We start from the raw sequence: 23,482 nt of genomic DNA, 5'->3' as shown, positions 1-23,482 counted from the left end.
GCAGCTTGCATTAGGTTAAATGGCATACATTAATTTTAGATAAAATATTACCTATGGAAACTATCAACCATTCGAAGTTGTCCTCGAAGGTCTTTTTTAGTTAGGTGGTCTAACATTCTGGCATCTACAAGGCACTCCATGAAGGTTGACCGATATTGTGGTAAACCAAGACTGGGAAGCCAAACATTTCCAATCCATTCATGATTCATGTCTCCGAAAGCTAATGTAGTACGTGATGTCTTTGGTGCAGAAGGACTTGTCAGTGACACCATCTCTTGAATAGCCAATCTTAATTTTAGTCGATGAAGAGGATTACTAGCAGATAAAAGAAAATAAATTGAAAAACATTAATGTAAAAATTTAAATATCAGTTTAAAATATTATTGTTTTTGGTTTAACTATACTAATAGATTTTACACCTAGGTTGCGGTCAAAGTAATCAAATAGATTCTTTCGTGTAACAGAACAGCACAGAAAGAACATGAACTTATTTTTCTTGCGTATTACGAGTTCAGTATCAAAACTAGATAATATCAATCTTAACATATGCTCCAATTCGAGTTTACAGAACAACTGTCAATTTACAGGTTAGGTCTTAGTTCTGTATAGTCTTAAATATTACAGTCACGAAGTAGGGGAGACCGCCCGTGTGGAAAAATTTTGTGGAAGTCTAGCGTCTAGAAATAGACTTACCAGTCATAGGCAAGCCCGTCTAAACTAGTCGGTCTTGCTATTCGCTAAGAAGCATTTCAATAGACGTAGTCGAGTTCGTCTTATCTAGACCGTTTTTCAAGACTCAAGCCAGCGACTTTACAGCGCTATTTGACAAACGTGAAGGTTATGGTCGTTTACGGTTGTCAGCGTATTTTTACAGTTGTTGCACTTTTGTGAAATTCTTTTTTTTGTAAAATGCTTTTGTAAAATACTTTTGTAAAATACTTTTGCGAATTACTTTTGTAATTGTGTACAAATATTTTTAAATAATATATGTTTTACAATTTTTACTAATTACAATTTAATATATTTTATAATTAGTAATTAATATTATTTAAATTATATTTATGGGTGATTCTCTCAAAAAGAACAAATTATTTGTGCACAATTTTGGACGAGGTTTTTGTTAAAAAATAATAACATTAATTTAAACTAATAAACATTCTTCCAGCCATACGATAAAATTCAACAAATTTTTATGGGATCACTAAAGAAAATTTCAAAAAAATGGCAAACAACTGAATTATTAAATGAAAACTAGTGTTAAAACTCCATTCCGTAACATCAGTTTTTATTCAATATTTCAGTTATTTTACCTTTTTTTAAAATTTTCTTTAGTGGTCCGATTGAAAATTGTTAAATCCTAACGCATGGCTGACAGAATTTTAAATAATTTTAATTAATTTTCATATTTTTTAACAAAATATCTTAAAAGCGTAATTTGTCCTTTTTGAGAGAATCACCCTTATATATTGCTGTTAATTTCAATAAAAATATTCTTTTGTTTTTTTTATAGATTTTTGAAATTTATTTTTTTAATCGAAGAAAAAACTTTGTCACGAATTTATTTATTTTTATATTATATATCCATTAACATAACCTCAAACTAAAAAGTAGTTTTTAACAAAACTAAAAATATATTTAAAATTTATTACACCCAAATTCGACATATCCAATTGTACAATATATATTAATTTAAATAATATTAATTACTAATTATAAAATATATTAAATTGTAATTAGTAAAAATTGTAAAAAATATATTATTTAATAATATTTGTACACAATTACAAAAGTAATTCGCAAAAGTATTTCACGAAAGTATTTCACAAAAGTATTTTACAAAAGTATTTTACAAAAGCATTTTACAAAAAAAAGAATTTCACAAAAGTGCAACAACTGTAAAAATACGCTGACAATCGCAAACGACCATAACCTACACGTTTGTCAAATAGCGCTGTAAAGTCGCTGGCTTGAGTCTTGAAAAACGGTCTAGATAAGACGAACTCGACTACGTCTATTGAAACGCTTCTTAGCGAATTGCAAGACCGACTAGTTTAGACGGGATTGCCTATGACTGGTAAGACTATTTCTAGATGCTAGACTTCCACAAAATTTTTCCACACGGTTTATATTATAATAATTTATCATCTTTATTATGTATTATTACAATATTATTCATTATAATTATACCTATAATATTGTAATAATTAAAGAATTATTATTTGATACATTGTAGAGATGATAAATCATTAATATAACGTTAAAAAACAATATTATTTTTAATATATATTATAATATATTTAACAATAAAGGCAATGGATATGGCTTTTATATAAATAGAAATAATTTTATAATTATATTAAAAATATATATGTAATTTAAGGATAAAAACATTTTGAATTTAGCATAAAGGCGCGCCAAAAACATCACCGGTATTAACAGATTGTCGCCAAGTAGCCAGCGTGGCCCCGTGGTTAGCGTTGTAGGTTTGCGAGTGTTAGGTCGTGGGTTCGGTGCCCAGTGCGAGCGAGATTTTTCAAATTAAATTAGGTGTTATTTCCACAGGTGTTGTTAATTAATCTTAAGTGATGAAACAAAAATAGTAAAAAACTTCGGATTAAATTAATTAAATAATAATAAATTTTTTTTGAAATTATTAATAATAATTAAATGAGTAGATAAGTTATAAGATTCCAATACAACTTATCTCCTTATTATTAATAAATTAAAATCATATTATTAATGAATACTAATATTGTTTTAATTTTATCTATAAATATAATAATACGTAATATTCATAGGATTATTATTATTATTACTATTATTATTAAGAATTATTGAACGCGAGAATCAAGACCTGGCCAGCTTGTCTAACTCTAGACCGTAGCATGGAACTTTCGTTCCACTTCTGATCAGGGGCTCGACAAGACCGTCTGGCCTGGGTCTATAGAGACGTTAGACAGTCTGTCCAGTGTCCTACCAGCGCCCCGAAATTTTTCTACACGGGCGGGGCTGAATTTACCGATTTTAAGAAAACTGAAGAAAATTCTTGTAAAATGACAACTTTTTGTTTTAATTTATAGTCTATTTATAGTAAAATTCAATGTAGTTTTTAAATCCATTATTATTTTTTTATAATTTTAAACATTTTTTTTGTAAGAAATGATTTTGTGCAGCGAGGCGACGCGGCACGTCGAACTCCGCGCTAAGGAGTGTTGTGCCGACGCCGGGGTTGGTTGTGCCGCTCAGATTTTTTAGTTGTTTAAATTAAAGCAAATGATTTTACGCGTAATAAATAAAATAATTATTGCCAATATATAATTTACTATTATTTTTTAATCATTTGTTATAAACTTTTAAAGGTTTTTATGAACAATCTTAAGATTTCTAGATATTAGTACCACTTTTAGTAGGTACAAATAAAAATTTTCTGACTTATATTCTATAATTGTATAGTTAGTCAGACACTTAAAACATAGTTTTTGTAATAAGTATTTTTATTATAAACATTCAAAGGGATTTTTCAACAATCGTAACATTTATACATTTTTGTAAGTAAATAAACATTTCTGACTTAAATTCTACAATTACATAATTATCTTTCAAAATTGTTTGTAATTGTCTTTCAGTCATTCAGTCATTCGCAAAGAAATTTTTATATTAATAGTATAATCTTATAAAATTTCCAGCTAGAGGAGATACTTATATTAGTTTAAAGAAACACAGTAGTGGGGCCTCCTTATACTACTTCGTGATTACAGTAAAAATATTAGGATAAATTACATTGATACAATTATATTATGTTCCTCATTCTTTTGTAATAAAATTTCTAAAAATAATAAAAATTACTTCACGCTAATATAATTTTAATATGACTACTCAGCAATAATAATTATATTTTAACTTATTCAATAGTAAAAGATAGTAAAATCTACTACAAATAATAGTATCAACACAGAGATACAAAATACAGCTATATTTTTTTAAAAGAAAAATTTGAATTTTTTTAAACATTTTTTTTAAACTGTACTTGCCAAATGGCTTGCTTGTTTAAAAATCCCCACGGTAAAGTTGTAGAGAATCATTTTCTAAAGGACATAAGCCATATTGGATTGAAATCGAATCATTTTTAAAAAATTCTGTAGAAACGATACAACAAAAAAATTTTATCCTATGCAAATTGTATAAACAAATAAATTTTGGAGGTTTTAAATTTTTTTCTTGAAAATTTATATATCATCTTTTAGAAAGTACAATTAATAATATTTTTTTAATTATTTAAATGTTAATTAAATATTTTTTTCTAGAGGTCTGCATTTCCGTGGATAAACGTCCTTAAGAGGTTACACCACTTTGACCTGCCCAAAAAATACGCTTTTTCAACAATTTTTATTGAAGAATAGAAATTTTTCAAGAAAATTAAAATACAGTAGGGTATTATACTACTCTTGAACTAGAAAAACATTTTTGTTTTCAAAAATGTCGGTCTGACAGATAATATGTCGGAGAGCTTCAAAAATGTATTCCCGTGCGGTGGGCACCATAACTTGTTCCAGAATTGAGCTAGATAAAAAAAGCATTAGTTTCTGCAACTCAAAATCTAGAGGAATACGTAGCCGTTTTAAAAAAAATGCATTTTTCGAAAAATGGCATCGATTTTAAGGAAAAAGTGCTTATTTTTGCCAAAATTTCGTTACTTAAAGTTGTCTAGAAAATTTAAATATTAATATTTCGAAAAATCCGTACGTATTTTGCTAGATAATTATATCTCAAACAAAATAAAAAAACGTAGAGGATCGATTGAAATTTGTGTCAGCTAGAGTGCCCACCGATTTTTCAAATGTAGTTTTGAGAAAAACGCGTTTAAAGTTTTGTTAACAGTTTGGTTCTGATTAACAATGATTAAATTAAAAATTACCTCTAATTAGCTTCGCCGGGTCCATATAGCATACCATTTCTATGCCTATAAAGCGTAATTTAAGCAACAAATTTTTTTTTGATTTTTTAAAAATTTCAAAGTGGTGAAAAAACTTAAAAACATAACTTATCTTCCTTAAAGAAGATTGAATCGCAAAATGAGAACATTTCAAATTTTATAAAATGAAAAAAAGAAGAAAATTTCTAATAATTTTAGGACAAATTTATATTTTATATCTACCAATCTGTTCGCTTTAATGCAAAGAACACAATTCTATTATATATTAATTTGAATTTATATAAATATAAAAGGTAAATATATACAATTTAAATGAAATGAGCCATATACTACATCTATAAAAAGAGGAAAATTTATTACATGCATTTTAAAAAATTTTATAATTTGAAGGACTAACTTGACACTAAAAGTGTTAATAGTGGCTTTTTTCAAAAATAGTAGTAAAAAGTGGCACCTACTTAAAAAAAGTGTCAAAAGTGGGGTGAGTCCGAGGCCTGCCAAAAGTAAAGGCAAATTCTTTCGCATATTAAGGTTTTCTTTAATGAAACAACGGTTGCCAAAGCACTGAAATAGAAAAGGACACAACTATGTATGTCCATTTCTATCATATGCGTTGCTGTCACAACTATTAATCCATGAATTTGCACCTTTACGCTGAACGCCACGGAGCTGACATTTGACATTAAAAGTAACCTAACTTTAACAATATTCTGCAAAATAATTCTTTTCCGTGAGTAGATCATTTGTTACTAATGTAATCTTCAAGAAAATCGTAATAATTATAATAAAGAGTATTTAGATTAAAAGAATAGTAATACCACGGTACTGACCACTTTTTTGTACATTTCATATTTAACCTTTATGGGACTGACGAGGTACCCGGGTACCTTTGGCATTTTCAAATTGATTTTTTAAAAAATTTTTAAAATCGTATCGACCTTAGCTTTTTTGACATCTTAAATTTATCCATACAAAGTGTTTTCATACTATTTATAATGTACCTTTTTTATTTATTTATTCGGAAATAATAGGTGTAATGGACAGTTTTTTAATAATCAATTAATAATGATAATTTTTTATTATCCATGTCATATTATGTGATTATTACTTTCATTGAAGCGTCCACTACACTTAAAGTTAATTGAACTACTCATTTTAATACAAAATCTTCAATAAATTAAACATATATACCCGGGTGCCTCGTCCGCCCATAGTCCTCGTCCTCCTCCTCAGTCCCATGAAGGTTAAAAAACAAATTTTTTTAAGATTAGAACTTCCAATTTTATAACTTCTTTTTATTATTATTTTTTGCTAATGGGTCTTACTTTAGATTGTAATTCTCAGATAGCATTAACATGTATCATAAACACTTAAATTATAGGAAAACAATCTTATTACAAAATTGAAAAAATTGGCGGACAAAAGTATTTTATATTTTATAATTTTATAGAAAGGTATATTATATGCACAATTTGTTCACTTATATACCCCATTCATGTTAAAAAATTGCTGGGTTCCAGTTTCGTCGTTTTCAATAAAAATTTTTTAATTAAACTTAAAATTTTTAAAGACGGACAAGCCACACGGAGCTGACATTTTGAAGGTAGTACTGCAATTTATTAAAAACTATAGCGATATATTCCTCTCTCGCTGACGCTCGTTCGGTTGAAGTTGTATTTCAATTACTATTTTATAGAAAAACCTCGATTTTGATCAGTTTTTTATGGATAAAATGACAATTGATATCTAATAATCACAAAAAAAAGTGTCGAACACGAATCCAAAGTCCGTTTTGCTCCATCACGGCAGGATAATTTCTAACCTTAAAAAACCATTCGGATTTTGAGAGGTAGGCTATTTTTTTAAAAATTGATGCATTTACTTTAAACTTGATATCTAAAGGTTTTTTGGGTCGCTGATTACGAATCTGAAGTTAGATTTTCAAAATTCAAAATGAAAATTCTTATATAGAGTAGAACGGCGTGAGACATCCAATTGCTTCTTATTTCTGCATCCCTTTTTTAAAACGCGCGCCGTCGATAATGAAGAGTGCTTATCTTTTAACAATTTGTGAATTTGTGGTCCATAGTAAACCCCTTCTTTTAGTTTCGCATCAGAGATTTGGGGCCATCCATAAATTACGTTGCGCTTGAAGGGGAGGGGGGGTCAAGAATTTGCAACATTCAATAGAAAAAATGGCGCTAATGTATGCAAAATGTGCAACATGGGGGAGGGGGGGAATCGAAAATGGTGAAAAATACTGCAACGTAATTTATGGATGGCCTCTTTCTGGAAACTTTTGTTCCAGGTATTTGAAGCAGTTTCCTTTTTTATATAAGGCATCTTTTTTGTATATATATTTGATTTTAATTTATTCATGAGTCTGACAACATCTGAACAATATACCAACGACGGCTTTTCGTCTTTTGTAAAATATTGTCGGAATTCTTTTTCTCTGTCTCGATAAATGTAGCTGTTGTTCCTCTTGATAACAAGTTTTTCTTCCTTAACACTGATGCTAGGTGTTCTGCACAATTCTTGGGTAATTTTAAAACTCTAATGAGATTGCTAAGTTCTTCTTGGTTAAACGTTTGTGGAATCTTTTTCTCCTGTTCATTATACGAAAGGTAATAATCGTCCTCATCATCGGTTCTGATATCGTTATTTATAAAATCTAGAACATCTTCAGTTCAACTGTCAATTTGCAAAGTTTTGGAAGAGGAAGGTGGATTGCATGAAATTTCTGGGGTTTTTTTACGGTTGGGACGTTGGTATACAATATGTTCTATTTATTTTTGTTATTATATCCTTGTACATTGGTGTTGCAAAAATAACAATCTTTTTGATTTAATGGTTTTTTCCACAAAGTTGGCTTTATAAACTTTAGTTTATCCTCTTTAGTATGATTCTAACGAGTTAACATTGTGTAACAGGAGCTGCAAATTTTGTGTGGAACCCAATTTTTATCCTGATTGGCTATCTCAAGATGAAAACAATCTTTGTAGATCTGTTTGATATTTTCATTAATTGATTTACGATTTTTGAGGACATCAAATTGTCCACATATGTAACAAAATGCATCTGCATTGCTGTCGCATAAGTGTTCCGACGATGTTACTGCAAAATTAACTTTTGAAGTCTTTGGAGTTTTATTATTGTTTTGATTTTGAGAAGCCATGATTTATTTGAAAAACTGCACATTAGGGATCCTGGTCCGATAGCAGGTGAGTCTGCCGTCCTAGGGGAGATAATCCTCATAGCTCCCCAGGCCTAAGTATGAGAGCTTTCCGACTTTGACGAGGACAAAGTCAACTCGTCATCGGACACACTACGGCATCATTCTCACACCCTGCCGTCTCCCTGCATGGCAGCGCGCCTACGCTGGCTTCGTTACTTCGATAAACAGGAAGCGAATCATTCTACACATTTCCTTTCGGGGCAGTTGTCATCGCCTACTACATTTATCGAAATAGCAGGATTAGTATAATGCTGAAACACAATGGAAGTGCAAAACGTATAAAGTAAACAATATATTTTTAAGGAATAAGATAGAGAAGGATAGAGGATATTTATGTTTCTTTGTATCTCGTTGCTTAAGAATTTACCATTAAACTTTTACATCTTATTGTCACACTATTACCTCAATAAAAAAAGTTTTGTGCATTTGACAAATTGATTTCTATGAAGCAATGGTACCTAACTGTCAGTTCTTGAGAATATAAAACTGGTTCATTCCAAAACAAAAAGTTACAGTTTCCGCTGCACAACAGTCTACCAAAGAACATTTCGGAGTAGTCTGGGGTTTAAAAATGTAAAAATCTGACTATATAGGGAAAAAAAATAGTTGAAATATTCTTTTGAAAAATACATAACGTATGTATTTTTCAGAAGATTATTTCAAGTCATCGGGTAAACTCTACATGCCCACACTTGGAAAATCAGGAAAGTTCCGGCGCGCTATACCCCGCCCACTGGCCCACTGAGCTCGCGCGGCCAATCACTACGTGTGATTTTTAAATTTTGAATTGCAATTTACACAAAAACTATAAAAAATTTTGAAAAACTGAAGAAGACTTTTTGTCTTATTTTTTTCCATAGAATATGTACCTTTAATATGTACACCCATGACTGGGACACCCTATATATTCGTAATCAGCGACCTAAAAAAAACCCCTGTATACCAAGTTTCAAGTAAATCCCAAGAAGACTAGAACAAGGAGAGCCATGTACAGTGGTGGGGATGGAAGAGATAGTGGGACTAACAGTAGGCTGTCCAACCAAATTTTGATAGATGACCGTGAGACGAATTTCTGTATTTGCGCTTACTAACACATACATATTTTTATATCCTTGATTTGTTTTCCTGTGTTTTGTTTTTGCGGATGTTTTTATATATTCAGTATTTTTAATCAAAGTGAGAAATTGTTAATTAATAGTGAAAATTTTTTAAAGTGAAGAATGGGTTGAATTTTGTGTTAAGAACGAGCAGTTTTTATGTATTTTTTTGGTATAATTGAGTCGCCGGAAAGTAAAACCACACATAAAATTCTGACGGCCATGTTAATTCAATGGGAGTCAGAAGTTTATATGTTGTTTTACTTTCCGGCGACTCAATTATACAAGGACAAAACATTAAAAACACGAGTTGACGTAAGTTCCTCACAATTATAAGTCGTAAGCAGCTGTTCACGTTGTTCACTAACATGTATGTGTTTAGTATGCGCAGATACTAAAATTTGTCTCACGATCATCTATCAGAATTTCGTTGGACAGCCTACCACAGTGCCAATTTCTGCTCCCCCTATACACTGTACAATTTCAGCCTAGTTAGCTCTCCTTGTTCTAGTCTTCTTGGTAAATCCATCAGTTTTTCAAAATTCGTCCGCCATTTTGAATTTTGAAAATCTAACTTCAGATACGTAACCAGCGACCCAAAAAACCCCTAGATACCAAGTTTGAAGTAAATCCATCAATTTTTAAAAAAAATAGCCTACCTCTAAAAATTCAAAAGGTTTTTTAAGGTTAGAAAAAAATCCTGACGTGATGGAGAAAATATTTCACACGCATGCAATATTCGTGCTTCATTTTTATTTATTTGTAGAAATGTTTCATGTCTCAGCCCTACGAGGACCGTTATGAAATTGTTCTTATTTATTTGACAGAAAAGAGTATTAAAGGTTAAGAGAAAATAAAATATAAAGATATGCAACAAAATATTAAATTATAATATTAAGAAGTCAAATATAAAATCAAATTAAATTATAAGTATAATAAAGTATTACAACCAAGTATTACTCACAACTTACTTATGTGTTTTCCGCGATGGAATGTATACGTAGTATGGTTGAATAATTTATGTGTTTAAATATTTTAAAAATGTTTAAAATTGATTGGAAGTCAATACGGGTACGAGATTTTGATTATCTTTTTATCGAAAGTGAAAACACTCGAATGCCTATTTTTGACCAGATTTTACATCCGAATCAGCTTTCGCAATAAACAAACGAATCTATTACTGATGAGGCAAATATTGAAGTACAGAAAACTGAAATACAGACAACTGTCTGAAGTAAACTGTCGCAAAAAAATGTATCGGTTCTGGAGGAGAATTTTCAGGTTTTTATACCCTCCGGTATAGGGGAGACGGGGCAAAGGTGTCGTTGTGACGATTTTAAATAGCCAATCAACATATTAAATAATATATATCGTGACTGTTACCTAATCTGAATTAAGGGGGGAACACCAGTTGTAACTTTCGAAAAATCGATTTTTTTTTTGGTGCATTTTCTTAAAGTATACATATTTAGAAATGTGTCTGTAAATTTCAAAGTTGATCCGGTGAAAAATAAATGAGATATACAGAACACTGCAGCGGCGCGTCCCGTGGCTTCATACAAGGTGGCCAGCCATACCTGACCCTAACGACAGATGGCCTTTTCCTATGATTTAGAAACGGCAACCACTGCGGAAGAGTTATTATATGGTCCAGGAATCGATGACTCTTTGTAACTTAGAAACAAAATTTCTTCTGAACAAAAAAAAGTAAGTTGAAACTTTTAATGCGTTTTTCTCAAAATGACATTTTCCAAGTCGGTGACCATGATTAGTCGAATACCATTAAACCGATTTATTTAAAATTTAGTGTGCTTCATTTACACATATAAGTCTAGTTCGTGATCGAAGGATTTTTTTTTTAATCAAAACTTTTTTTTATATAGCTGAAAATCGACCGTATTTTTTTAACGAAAATCATACTTTTGACTTTGACAGGTCGCCATTTTGTCAAATTTTTTTTTTTTTTTAAATCCTTCGATCACGAACTAGATAATCTTATAATAAATGTAAATCAATTTCATTTTTGTATTTCAGACGAAGTATACTTGCAGAATGCTGGTCACCGCAATTCGCCTTTTTTCTTAAGACGCCACTTCAATGGCTCATATCTCCAAAAGTTTTTGTTAAAAAAATTTTTTTTTTTCTTTTAAATTACAGCTTTTTACATGTACTTTTAACTAATAAATAGTATTCTTTAAAAAGATTCATTGTTCTTTTGGAAAATATTCTTGAAAAAAGCATTATTTTTTGAGTTACAACTGGTGTTCCCCCCTTAAGTGGCTTTATAATAAGAATTCATCTGATGGGGAGGAGTCATTGTTCTTTCTTACAAGAAACACTATGTAGGTGTCCCTCTCCGATTTCGTTCATCTTGATATATGTTGTAGTACTTGAAAAACTAATTAACACGTATATTTTTTTTGGCAATGGTGAACGTTTAAGGGCTGAAAACCACCCTTAAAGTTTTACAAAAAAAATCGGCATTCTGAAAATTTATATACAAATCGGAAAAAACCTCAGCTTTCGTTTGCAATTATTTATTTTTAAAAAAATCATCGATTTTAGTGAAAATAGGAAATTTATGTTTTATTATAGAAAATCAAGGTCAGAATTCAAAAATTTTTAAAAACAATATTCACCATTGGAAAGAGCATTAAAAAATCTTCAAAAACATAGCTGCCAAAATTTTTTTATTGCATTTATGGACAGAAAAAAATCAAATAGTAGGCGGTGTCAGGGAAAACTGATAAAATTGATCTTCCTCTAACTCACCCAAAATTTCAAAAAAGTCAAAAATGTTTTTGAGGATATTTTACTATCAGGTAGGACAAAAATTTTTCCAAGTCTCACTTTTTTCGAGAACTCAATTTTTTAAGTCAGGACATTACACGTAAAATGCCTCATATGCATTCTAGATAAAAATAAGCCCATATAACCCATTTTTAAAAAATCAAAAATCGTCACGAATACAAAGCTTTTTCAAGAGGAGAGGAATCAATTGGAAGTATTGTAATACTTTTAAAAAATATTAATTTAGAAAAGGGACTCTGTAATGAAACAAGATTAAGAATAATTAAAATACCAAGTTATTCTATTTATGCACAAATAATTACTGGAATTTGTAAAAATAAAATTGTCATTTTGCCACGAATAAGATTATCATCTTCTAATAAGGAAATATTATTTCAAATGTCAAAAAAGCAATTCCCAATACATCTTGGATTTACTTTAATGATTAACAAATCTCAAGGTCAATCGTTAAAAAAAGTAGTAATGTATTTACCATCATATGTTTTCAACATGTTTTTTGGTCAAGAGTAACTTTTAAACAAAATTTGAAAGGATTGTTAACTAATGATTCACGTAAAATAAATAATGATAACAAAAAAGGACAGCAAAAGAGAAAGTATAAGAAAAATTGTTTATCAAGAAGTTTTAAATTAATATATAACTGCAGGGTGTCGATACCGTAACTTTCCCACTTCTTACTTCCCACTTCTAACTTCTCACTTTCCACATCTCACATCCTACTTCTAACTTCCCTATTCTCAAATCCTTTTTGTCACTTCTCAATTCTCACACCCCACTTCTAACTTCTCATTTCCCACTTCTCACATTTCACTTCTAACTTCACACTTCTCACATCCCACTTTCCACTTCTGACTTCTCACTCCTCACCCCCAGTTCTCAATTCTCACTTCCCACTCCTCACTTTCCACTTCTGACATCCTACTTGTGAGAAGTGGGATTTAAAAAGCAGGAATCGAGAAGTGATAAGTGGGAAGTGGGCAGTGAGAAGTGAGAAGTAAGGAGTTAGAAGTGGGAAGTGAGGAGTGGGAAGTGATGAGTGGGAAGTGATGAGTGGGAAGTTAGAAGTAGGAAGTAGAAAGTGAGAAGTGAGGAGTGGGAAGTTAGAAGTAGGAAGTGAGATGTGGGATGTTGCAAGTGGGAAGTAAGAAGTGGGAAGTTAGAAGTGAAAAGTAGGAAGTGAGAAGTGGGATGTTGGAAGTGAAAAGTGAGGAGTGGAAAGTGAGAAGTAAGGAGTGGAAAGTGAGAAGCGGAAAGTGAGGAGTTTTTAGTTGTACTCATTCTTTAAATCTTAAATATAAGTGTATCATGATGAGGAAGCTAAATGATTATGAATTGATCACCTTCTTTATACTAATAAAAAGACATTTTTTTAATTCAATTTAAGAAATAATATTTATTTTCTACCCTTTTAAACAAATAGATGTATACCGACAGATAATAATTTAATCTTAAACTGGAACTAATTTTTACACACTACGCGTGTCCATTTATTCATTTTGGACTGCTATTATGAATGAAATAGTCCATACCATCTGTTACAACTTATCTATACACGTTCCCTAAACGGTAAAAATATTTATTTTAATTGAAAACTTGCAATACCGAAAATCCTCAAATAACAACTTTCGAGAAATTCCAAACTAATTAAATTTTTTCGTCGTGGTATTAGATCCGCCATTTTGAATTATTAAAATCTAACATTATATTCATAATCAGGGTTCTCAAAAACTCCTGAGTAATGTAATGAGATTCAAACTGCTCTAGTGAATTTTTTAAATTTCACCGCCATTTTGAATTTGCAAAAGCAGACATGATATTCGTAATCAGCGACCCCGAAAACCCTTTTGTAAACTGTTTTAAACGAATCCGATGAATTTTTAAATTTTTGGGCTGCCATATTAAATTCGCTATTTTGGATTTTTAAAAACGGACATCATATTCGTAATCAGCATCGGAAAAACTTTAAAAATTATATATGATGAGGAATTATTATTACGATAGTTAATTTGCACCTTAAAGGATTAAATAAATTTTTCAATTCTAACATAAAAATTTTATTTTTTATTTTTTTACTTAGTTAATCATAAATGTTAATATAAAACCGAGTATAAAACTTAAAATGAAAATTTTTAGATCAACGTTTAATAAAATTCTAGAAAACAATAGACCCTTTTTAATGACGGTCGATACCCAAAAACTCAGGTATTGCGGAACAATCACAAGAGGAGAAGCCGAAGTCTCTCTCTCATTACTCAGGTAGCGATAAATAGGAATGCCTACCTCACTTTATTTTAAGAAAAACAACACAACTCTCTGTCATCTAACGCAAAAATTTAACGCTTTTCTTTCTTCATCTATCACAAAGAAATAACATAAGAATGTCTTTGTTTGAAATTTTTTTTCCTCTTCTGTCTAAGGAAAATAGCATAAGACCCTTTTCGTCTAAAAATTTAACGCAATCATCTTCTCTCTTCTTTCTATGAAAATAACATAAGAATGTCTTGCTCTTGCCTAATTTGCATATCTATTCGTTTCATAGTAAGGAATATAAGTTTTAAAATAGAATTTTTTTTTCAAAATTTATGCAAATAACTTTTTAAAAAAATCTGGCATTTTTTTCGAATACACATGTACGTTAAGCATGTGAATTAAAAATTTGAAGGAAAACTGTAAATAATTTATTTAATTACCCTTAAAATTTATATATGGCTCATTTCATTTAAATTGTCATATTCGTGTCCCTTGCCAAAAAAAATTATTTGATATACTCGGATATAACCTTAGTTGAAATTAATTTTTTTAGGTATATGGTTAAATGGAAAATTTTTCAACAATTTTTATACATACAAGGACATAAAAGTAATATTGGCAGAACAAAAAGTAGGCAAAATGTCATAATTCAAATGAATAGAAAGTCGAAAGTTTAGTGTTTAAACAAGATTAAAAAAATGTTTCGTGAAGGATTAGTTATATATTTAAGAAAAATCAACTGTTGGTAATTAAACTTTATTTTATATCAGTTCTAGAAAATAAAAATGAAGTACCCCTCACACGGTGCGCTGGAACGATCTTAGAGATTGACAAAAATGACGACAAAATCTGATAGTGCCATCTTTTTTATCACTTAAAATTACGTAAGAAAATGTTTTTCCCAAAATCTAAATGGCAGAGTTTCGCGTTTTTTAAACCATTTTGTAAAAAAATAACTTTTTAACACTAAATCTTTTTTAATGCTTTAAACTTTTTTATATAGATGATTAAGATTAATTATTCTTATTTTAGCATAAATTATGAATTTGGTCATAAAATACAAAAGTTAAACTTTTTATAGATGACAAAAGACAACATGAGCTACTGCTCAAATTTAAACACCGCGTGACATGGTAATTTACTAGTAGTCAGTCAAGTGAGTCTGAAAACAAGGCATATCATGTTTTAACTCAGGAACTCAATTTTTTTTTCTTAAACCCTTCATTTTGGGGTAAAAATAAAGTACCTAAATTTGGTACTTCCAACTTCTACCGAAACGAGAAATTTTTTAAGAAATAGGTGCAAAAAATCAGTTTTTTTTTAAATTGCCGCCTTTCATCCCAGCAAGAAGGAGTGGATTAAGAGACATTAATTGGCATTGGAAAAAACAGACAATCGAATGCCTTTAAATGCCAATGAATTCCGTTTCTTTCCTGAATCCCCTTTAATGCCCTCTGTAGATTATAACTTGATTAGTTTCAATCCGTTTGAATCCATCAAAATTTTATGTAAAGTTTGAATGCCGTTCAATGCCTAACTAAAAATAAAAAGTTGAATGAAGCCAATGCCATCCAATACTATTTGCTTTTAATCCCTTTCAATTACCTTTTTAAGTATGAATACCCTAACAGATGAATTCTTTTTAATCCTTTTTACAAAACTATTAATTTTAATACCTTTTAGTGCCTTGTATGTAAGATGATGTGGAATAGACGAATGCCATTGAATGCTTTTTTTTGAGAAATTAATTTGAGTACTATTTAATGCCATTCAATATAAAAAAAAGAGTTAAAAAGCGAATGCTAAATAATATTTTTATTATTTATGTAATTAATGAATAATAATTTATAATTAAATTATTAAAATAAATTTTCAATTGAAAAGTTTAATTCCTATAAAATATTGGAATAATTGTTTTTTAAACATTTAATCACAAAAATAATACATAGATTTCATAAAATATATTTAACAAATAAATTACTCAGGTTTGAAAAAGTTCTTTTTAAATGTTTTAAATTTTATTTTGTATAATTACTTAAAATAATTTTGCTTTAAAAATATATGTTTTATGTTATTTATTTTTATTTATATTATAAAGACATTTTAGCATTATATCATTTTATTTTGTTTGAAAAAAAATTTTAATTTAAAAATAAATTAGTTCTATATATAAGTTTATCATTTTTATTGTAAAAAATACAAATATAAATTTATGAAATCGCATATAAAAATACAATAAGTTTCAAATTCGCAAAATAAGTTATTCAAAATCATTACGTATACAATCAATTTAAAACTCACAAAGTCATTAATTTAAAATTATTTTAAATTAAACTATTGTGCCTCAATTGTGTTTGGAATGAGGCTCCGACCGTTGAAGTGCACGAGGCATTAGAAACAAGGAACCTGGTCGTCCCGGAGACGGTTTTTCGGTGTTCACGTTCGCTTAACGCGCTGGGTTCCTTGTGATTGGTTAATTACAACGGAAAAATTACATTCTGATGGATTCAACTAATCACAACTGACGCGCATGACGCAATGTTTCACCAAAGATATTCACGCAGACAGACGCAGAAGTAAAAGCACGCGCGCACTGCAGAGACAGGATAGGTTGCTTCATACCTAGCCTTATCTTGTTACTTGATAGCAACCGGCGCGGCATGCAGCATGAAAAGTAAATTTTTCGTTGTGTGATTACGTGTTTGTTCAGTGAAATTATTGTTTTCTATTTGAGTTGTGTAAAGTTATAAACGCGTTAAAAAATGTTTGCAAATGTTTTGTTACTTTCTTGTAATTTCAAAAAAAATCTCTCAAGTGAAGGATACAAAGAAGAAAGCATTTGCAGGGAAAAACACGAGAAGTGTTATCGGTACTAGGCTTGAAATTGAAAGTGAGAATAGTGCTAATGGACAAATTGTTTCTGATGTCGATCAACATGAGCTCTCTTCTCAAGAGGATTCGCAAATATCTGCTAATATTGATCCACTCTCTAATGATGATTTACAACAGCTTCTTGCAGACGAAAATGTGCAACAGCTTCCTGCTGACGACAATTTGCAAGAGATAATAGATTTCGAATTTGTTCCATTTGAACAAAGGGCAGTAGTAACAGAAGACGTTACAGAAGCGTTACAAGCTTAAATTAAGTTTTTTCGTTCACTGTTTTAAAATTTTATATTTTGTCATAGATTAAATCATCTTTGTTTTATATTTTGTACTACTATATCGAACATGTTATATCACGACATACAACAAACATTGTATGCAATACCACAAAAGATTTTAAGTCTAGTCAATTATTATTTAAGAATAAAAAATAAATGATTAAAAAATATATTTGCCATGGAAAAATATTTCTTTTTTTGTAATTAATTTTAATTTGTTTTTATTCTTTCTAATTTTTATTCTATATAGCGTAAGAAAAAAATGGTATTAGTTGGCATTAGAAAACATTCATGTGAATGCTATTTAATGCCGTTCTTTCATTTATTCCTTTTAATTCCCCATAATACACTTGTAGGGATTCAAAAGTATTCGGAAGAAAACGGAATTAAAAGGCATTGAAAAGTTTCAATACATTTCAATGACATCCTTCTTGCCGGGATGACATTTTAGCATAAACATACTTATTATATAAAAGAAATTGTATCAAATTCTGAGTAATTTGATAAAAATTGAACCCTGTAGCTCAAAAATTGACCGAGATATATCTTCCGCAAAAAACACATTTTTTCGAGATTTTAGTTAAAATGAGGTATTTTTCAGTTTTTCCAATATAGCTTTGAAACAAATAATTTTTTGAAAAAATTTACCAACAGGAAAGTTAAAGCTGACAAAATTCCTAACAATTTGCAATAACTCTGATAGTTTCCGAGATACAGTCTCTCAAATATGACCCTTTTGAAATTTTACATAGAATCTCATTTTATTACCATTGTATGTAAAATCTCAAAAGGGTCAACTTTGAGAGACTGTATATCGGAAACTATCAGAGCTATTGCATTGTACTTTTTTGTAAATTGTCAGAAATTTTGTCAGCTTTTATGCTAAAATGTCATGGAAGGCGTCAATGTGAAAAAAACTGAATTTTTGCACCTATTTACCAAATTCATAATTTATGCTAAAATAAGAATAATTAATCTTAATCATCTATATAAAAAAGTTTAAAGCATTAAAAAAGATTTAGTGTCAAAAAGTTATTTTTTTTACAAAATGATTTAAAAAACGCGAAACTCTGCCATTTAGATTTTGGGAAAAACATTTTCTTACATAATTTTAAGTGATAAAAAAGATGGCACTATCATATTTTGTCGTCATTTTTGTAACGCCTCAAAAATAATAAGTAAATATTTTGAATTTTATATCGGTATGAAATTTAATGCATTTTTAGATTCTCTTTCAAATGAGACCAACCACGTCGATATAAGTATAACCGTTTTTATTTTATAAACGAAAAACGAGACAAATGTCAACAGTGTAATGGTCATAAGTGTAATGCAAATTTGTATAATAGCTTCAGTGAACGTAATCAATCACACAGACTTACAAAATAAAACTTTTTATTTGTTTTTTGATATTGAAGTGGTTTCTAATATATTTTTGAGCGCTGAATTCGATCTGGGGTCTTCAAATTACCTGGGATGTCAGGATTTTGAAAAAAAAAATTTTTTTAGTAAAGTGGGGGTTAAACCCCCAAAAAATTTAAAAAAAATTTTTTCAGTGAAATCAATACCCCCACAGCACTGAAACTTTCCTATAGATTTCCTAAAGATTTATTTGAAATGTTCGAAATATTTAATTACAATGTTAAGTGAAAATTGTGTAAAGATTTAAATGTCCCGATTAAATAAATGTTTAGTGTGAAACTTTGTGAATCTTTCCTGAACATTTATTCAAGTGGGACATTTAAATCTTTGCACAATTTTCACTAAACATTGCAATTAAATATTCCGAACATTTCAAATCAATCTTTAGGAAATCTTTAGTAAAGTTTCGATGCTGTGGGAGTAGGTTAAAAATTGATGTTTGTAATTGCATAAAAACTATTGCATAAGGGCGATCCCACGTGAGATTTACATATGACATTTTAAATTCGGTAAACATTTTTTTTTTCGATCTTTATAGATTTATATTTATATTATAGATTTATATTTATATGAAAAAGTTTCAGTTTTTTATCGGCTTTCAGAATATGTTAACGAAAATTTTTTTTTTTGAATTTGTTTATAAAAAACAGCGATTTTTTATAAACAAATTAAATTTTTATTAATTTAGGGGCGATTTTTTTTTATTTTTTTTTATTTTTACACACGTGAAAATAAGAGGAAAATTTTGTAATAAGTTTTGGAGTGGGCCTGATGATCCTTTTGTTTATATAATTTGTTTAAAAAAAATTTGCTTTTTTTCGTTTAGTTTTTATTTTTCAAAATAAAATGTATTTTAATTTGCTTTTCTATGAGTTTATTAAAAGATCCTAGTGCCCAAAAAACTTTTCATTTCGAAAAATAAAAAAAAACGAAAAAAAAGTAAAAAATTTTTTTTAAACAAATTATATAAACAAAAGGATCATCAGGCCTACTCCAAAACTTATTACAAAATTTTCCTCTTATTTTCACGTGTGTAAAAATAAAAAAAAATAAAAAAAAATCGCCCATAAATTAATAAAAATTTAATTTGTTTATAAAAAATACGTAAATCTTTTTTTCTATAAAGATCGAAAAAAAATATATTTACCGAATTTAAAATGTCATATGTAAATCTCACGTGGAATCGCCCATAAGTAATTTAAAAGTTTTAATTAATATAATTACTGTTGTGACGCATTATTTAAATCATATTATTTATATTATCATGTAAGCGATATTTAAAAAAGTTTTAATACTGTTATGCTGTATTATAGAAACAATTGCGTCGAATAAAAATTATTGTCGAAAAATGTATATCATGAAATTTATATTTGTTTGATCCTCATAATTGAAAAAGTAACAAAATAATTCTTGAAAACCTCCGAGCAATAAGTTTCAAGTTAATCCAAGCACTTTTGAAGAAACTCGACTGCCATATTGAATCTGTTATTTTGAAATCTGACTTCAGATTCGTGATAAGCGACCCTAATAACACCTGCGTAAAGAATTTCAAGCAAATCCATCCGCTGGGTTTATCAGAGGCACTAAAGGGTTAAGATTTGACGATTTCTGCCAAAAAACCCTTTGCCATAAAAAATATATGACTCTAATTTTCTGAACACTATTAATTTTGTTAATATAACATGTTAAACTGTATAAAAAAATAGTTTCAACCTCAGAATCAATATTTTCCAACTTAACTTTTCGGGAAGCTGAGTATGATTATTTAAATGAAATAAGCTATATAGGTACCCAAGACAAATTTTTTTGTTTTAAATGTGTTTTATGTAACTTGCACATAGTTTAGCCCTAGAGGTGTGAGTACTTTAACCACGAAGTATTGTTAGGTTTTTTCAAAAACTGTCGGAGAGAGAGGGGGGTGAATTTTTTTGAAAATTTTAAACAGTGAATTTTTGAAGACTTGTAACTTTTAAACAGAAAAAAGAAAAAAAATTAACCTATATGTTTTTGAATGGTTTTTTCCTGCTCTTTCGAATGGTGTAAAAAAAATTTCAAAAGATTCAAATTTTGACCCTTTTTTTGAAAATCAAAAATTTCTTTGACTTTTTTTTAAGTTCGGTCTTTTTTTTATTTACTTTTTTTTGAAAGTTGAAGAACATTAATTAATTAATATCTCATAGGTAACAAAAAAGGACATCTCAATATTTTTGTGGTGAAAATACACATTTTAAACTGTTAAAAAAATAAACAAAGGAAAGACCAAACTTAAAAAAAAGTGAAAAAAATTTTTGATTTTCAAAAAAGGGTTAAACTTTTAATTTTTTAAAAAAAAATTTGCACCATTCGAAAGAGCAGAAAAAAACCTTCCGATAATATACAGGTCAAATTTTTTTTCATCTTTCTGTTTAAAAGTTACAAGTCTTCAAAAATTCACTGTTTAAATTTTTCAAAAAAATTCACCCACCTCCCTCTCCGACTGTTTTTGAAAAAACCTAACAATACTTCGTGATTAAAGTACTCACCCTTAGGGGCTAAACTATGTGTAAGTTACAGTCCGATCCGATCAACTTTTTTTCACTCAGTACGATACAGAAATTTTACCCCATGTACATAACTATGTATATAAAAGCATATATACATGTACATAATGTATTTTGACGCGTAAGGGGGTATTTTCTTGAAAATTAAAATTTTTTCGTAAATTTGCTTTTTCTCAAAATAACGTTTTTTGATCTGGTGGACATCAAGAAAAAACTATTGCACCGATTAACCTTTATGGGACTGAGGAAAAAAACACCATCTATGGGCGGACGAGGCATCCTGGTACCTATATTTAATTTATTGAAGATTTTGTATTAAAATAAGCAATTCAATTAACTTTAAGAGTAATAGACGTTTCAATGAAAGAAATAATCACGTAATACGAATACACTGTAAAAGTAATAATTTTTTCATTAAAAAAATAAAATTTAATAATAAAATAAATGTCATATATGGGTGATTCTCCGCGTAGCGCACGATTTGGTGACTGAAACTTTAAAAATCTTTTTTTATCGAAATGATAAATATTAATACATATTTTTGAAGATAAAGTGTCAAGAAATAAATATCCATGGTGGGCCGGAAAATTTTTTTAATAATTTTTTAATTTTTTTAAATAAATTAAAAAAAAATTCTTTGCTTTTTGAATTCTATAAAATAGTTGAAATTTGATTTAAAACGTTTATGGATATTTTTGGGGTAATTCACAAAAATATATATAGCGCGAACGACAATTAAAAATTTTTATTTCGGTAATTTACGGAAATTTTATTTCGGTAATTTATGGAAAGGGTATAGCGGCATAAGCATGCAAAATCGGCCTTTGCCTCAAAAAAGTCGAAACTTATACCAAATGTTGGTACCAATGAGACAAGACACTTCACCAAATTTTAATAAAAAATATTCATTTTTATAAGAGTTATGGAGGGGGAAAGCAAAATCAAAAAATGCGTTTTTCTCAAAAACGTATTAACGGATTTCAATAAAAAAATTATGAGTTATGTAGACTTGTGAGAGAATTTAAAAAAAAAAGAATTTCAAAAATTTTTTCCCGGAAAAAACCCGGAAAAAAAATTTTTGAATTTTTGATAATTTTTTTTAGGGGTGTTATTTTAGAGGTACCACTTTGAAATTTATACCAAAATTACTTCATAGTGTCTACTTTAACATATATTTTTTGTAGATTTTTTAATTCTGGGGAACATGTTGAAAAAAAATAAAAATCGCGGGCATTCGTGTTTTTCGAGCATAATAGCAGTGCCGCTTATGAAAAGGAGTCTTTTTCTGCTTCGTATCACTTCGTTCAATTTTTAAACAGAGAAAAAAAAGATTTCAAAATTTTTTGCCCGTAAAAACCCGGAAAATTTTTTTCAATTTTTAAAAAAAATTTGGGTGCGTTATTTTAAAGGTACTACTTTGAAAGCTTTACAAAAATTTTTGCTAAGTGTTAACTTTATCATATATTTTTTATTATGGTGAAACTTGTTTAAGAGAAATTTAAATTTACAGTAAAAACCCACGTACATCAAATTTGAAAGGACTAGAAAAAATATCTGATATAAACGGAAATTCGATATACCTGGGTCAAAAACTTAGATATAATGATCCAAGGAACCGAAAAAAAATTTAATATAAGCGAAAATTCGATTTATGCGGGTTATATATACAGAGGTTTTACTGTATATATTTCAATAAACAGGACAAGTCGTTTTGTACAATATACATATTGGGCATTCTATGGGAAATTTTCATTGAAAATTTTTTTTTGTCCGAAACATTTTTTTTCGAAATCTATATGAAAAATAAGGAAATACGTATAAGTTTCGACTTTTTTGAGGCAAAGGCCGATTTTGCATGCTTATAGCGGCTATACCCTTTATACGATAATTTATAGAAATTTTGGCTATAATTCATAAAAATATGTGAAGCATAAATCGCAATTAAAAATTTTAATTTCGGTAATTTTTGAAAATTTTCGCAGTAATTTTCAAAAATATATATAGCGCGAACGACAATTAAAAATTTT

The 23,482-nt window shown here is 29.1% G+C and overlaps 1 protein-coding gene across 12 annotated transcripts in view; it reads right to left on the bottom strand.

The window, feature by feature from the left end:
- The window catches only part of LOC127282162 (liprin-alpha-1), a 648,576-nt gene that overhangs the window by 161,910 nt on the left and 463,184 nt on the right, over positions 1-23,482 (bottom strand). For all 12 annotated transcript variants that reach the window (XM_051306264.1, XM_051306268.1, XM_051306263.1 and 9 more), the window contains one exon: positions 52-315. In XM_051306264.1, coding sequence (XP_051162221.1) covers positions 52-315 — 264 coding nt within the window. The remainder of the gene's footprint in view (positions 1-51; positions 316-23,482) is intronic.

The sequence above is a fragment of the Leptopilina boulardi genome, unplaced genomic scaffold (genome assembly GCF_019393585.1).
Source record: "Leptopilina boulardi isolate dan_hultmark-lab unplaced genomic scaffold, ZJU_Lbou_2.1 LbouV2_285, whole genome shotgun sequence".
In the NCBI taxonomy this organism is placed as follows: Eukaryota; Metazoa; Arthropoda; class Insecta; order Hymenoptera; family Figitidae; genus Leptopilina; species Leptopilina boulardi.
This window is presented reverse-complemented; position numbering and strand designations above follow the sequence as displayed.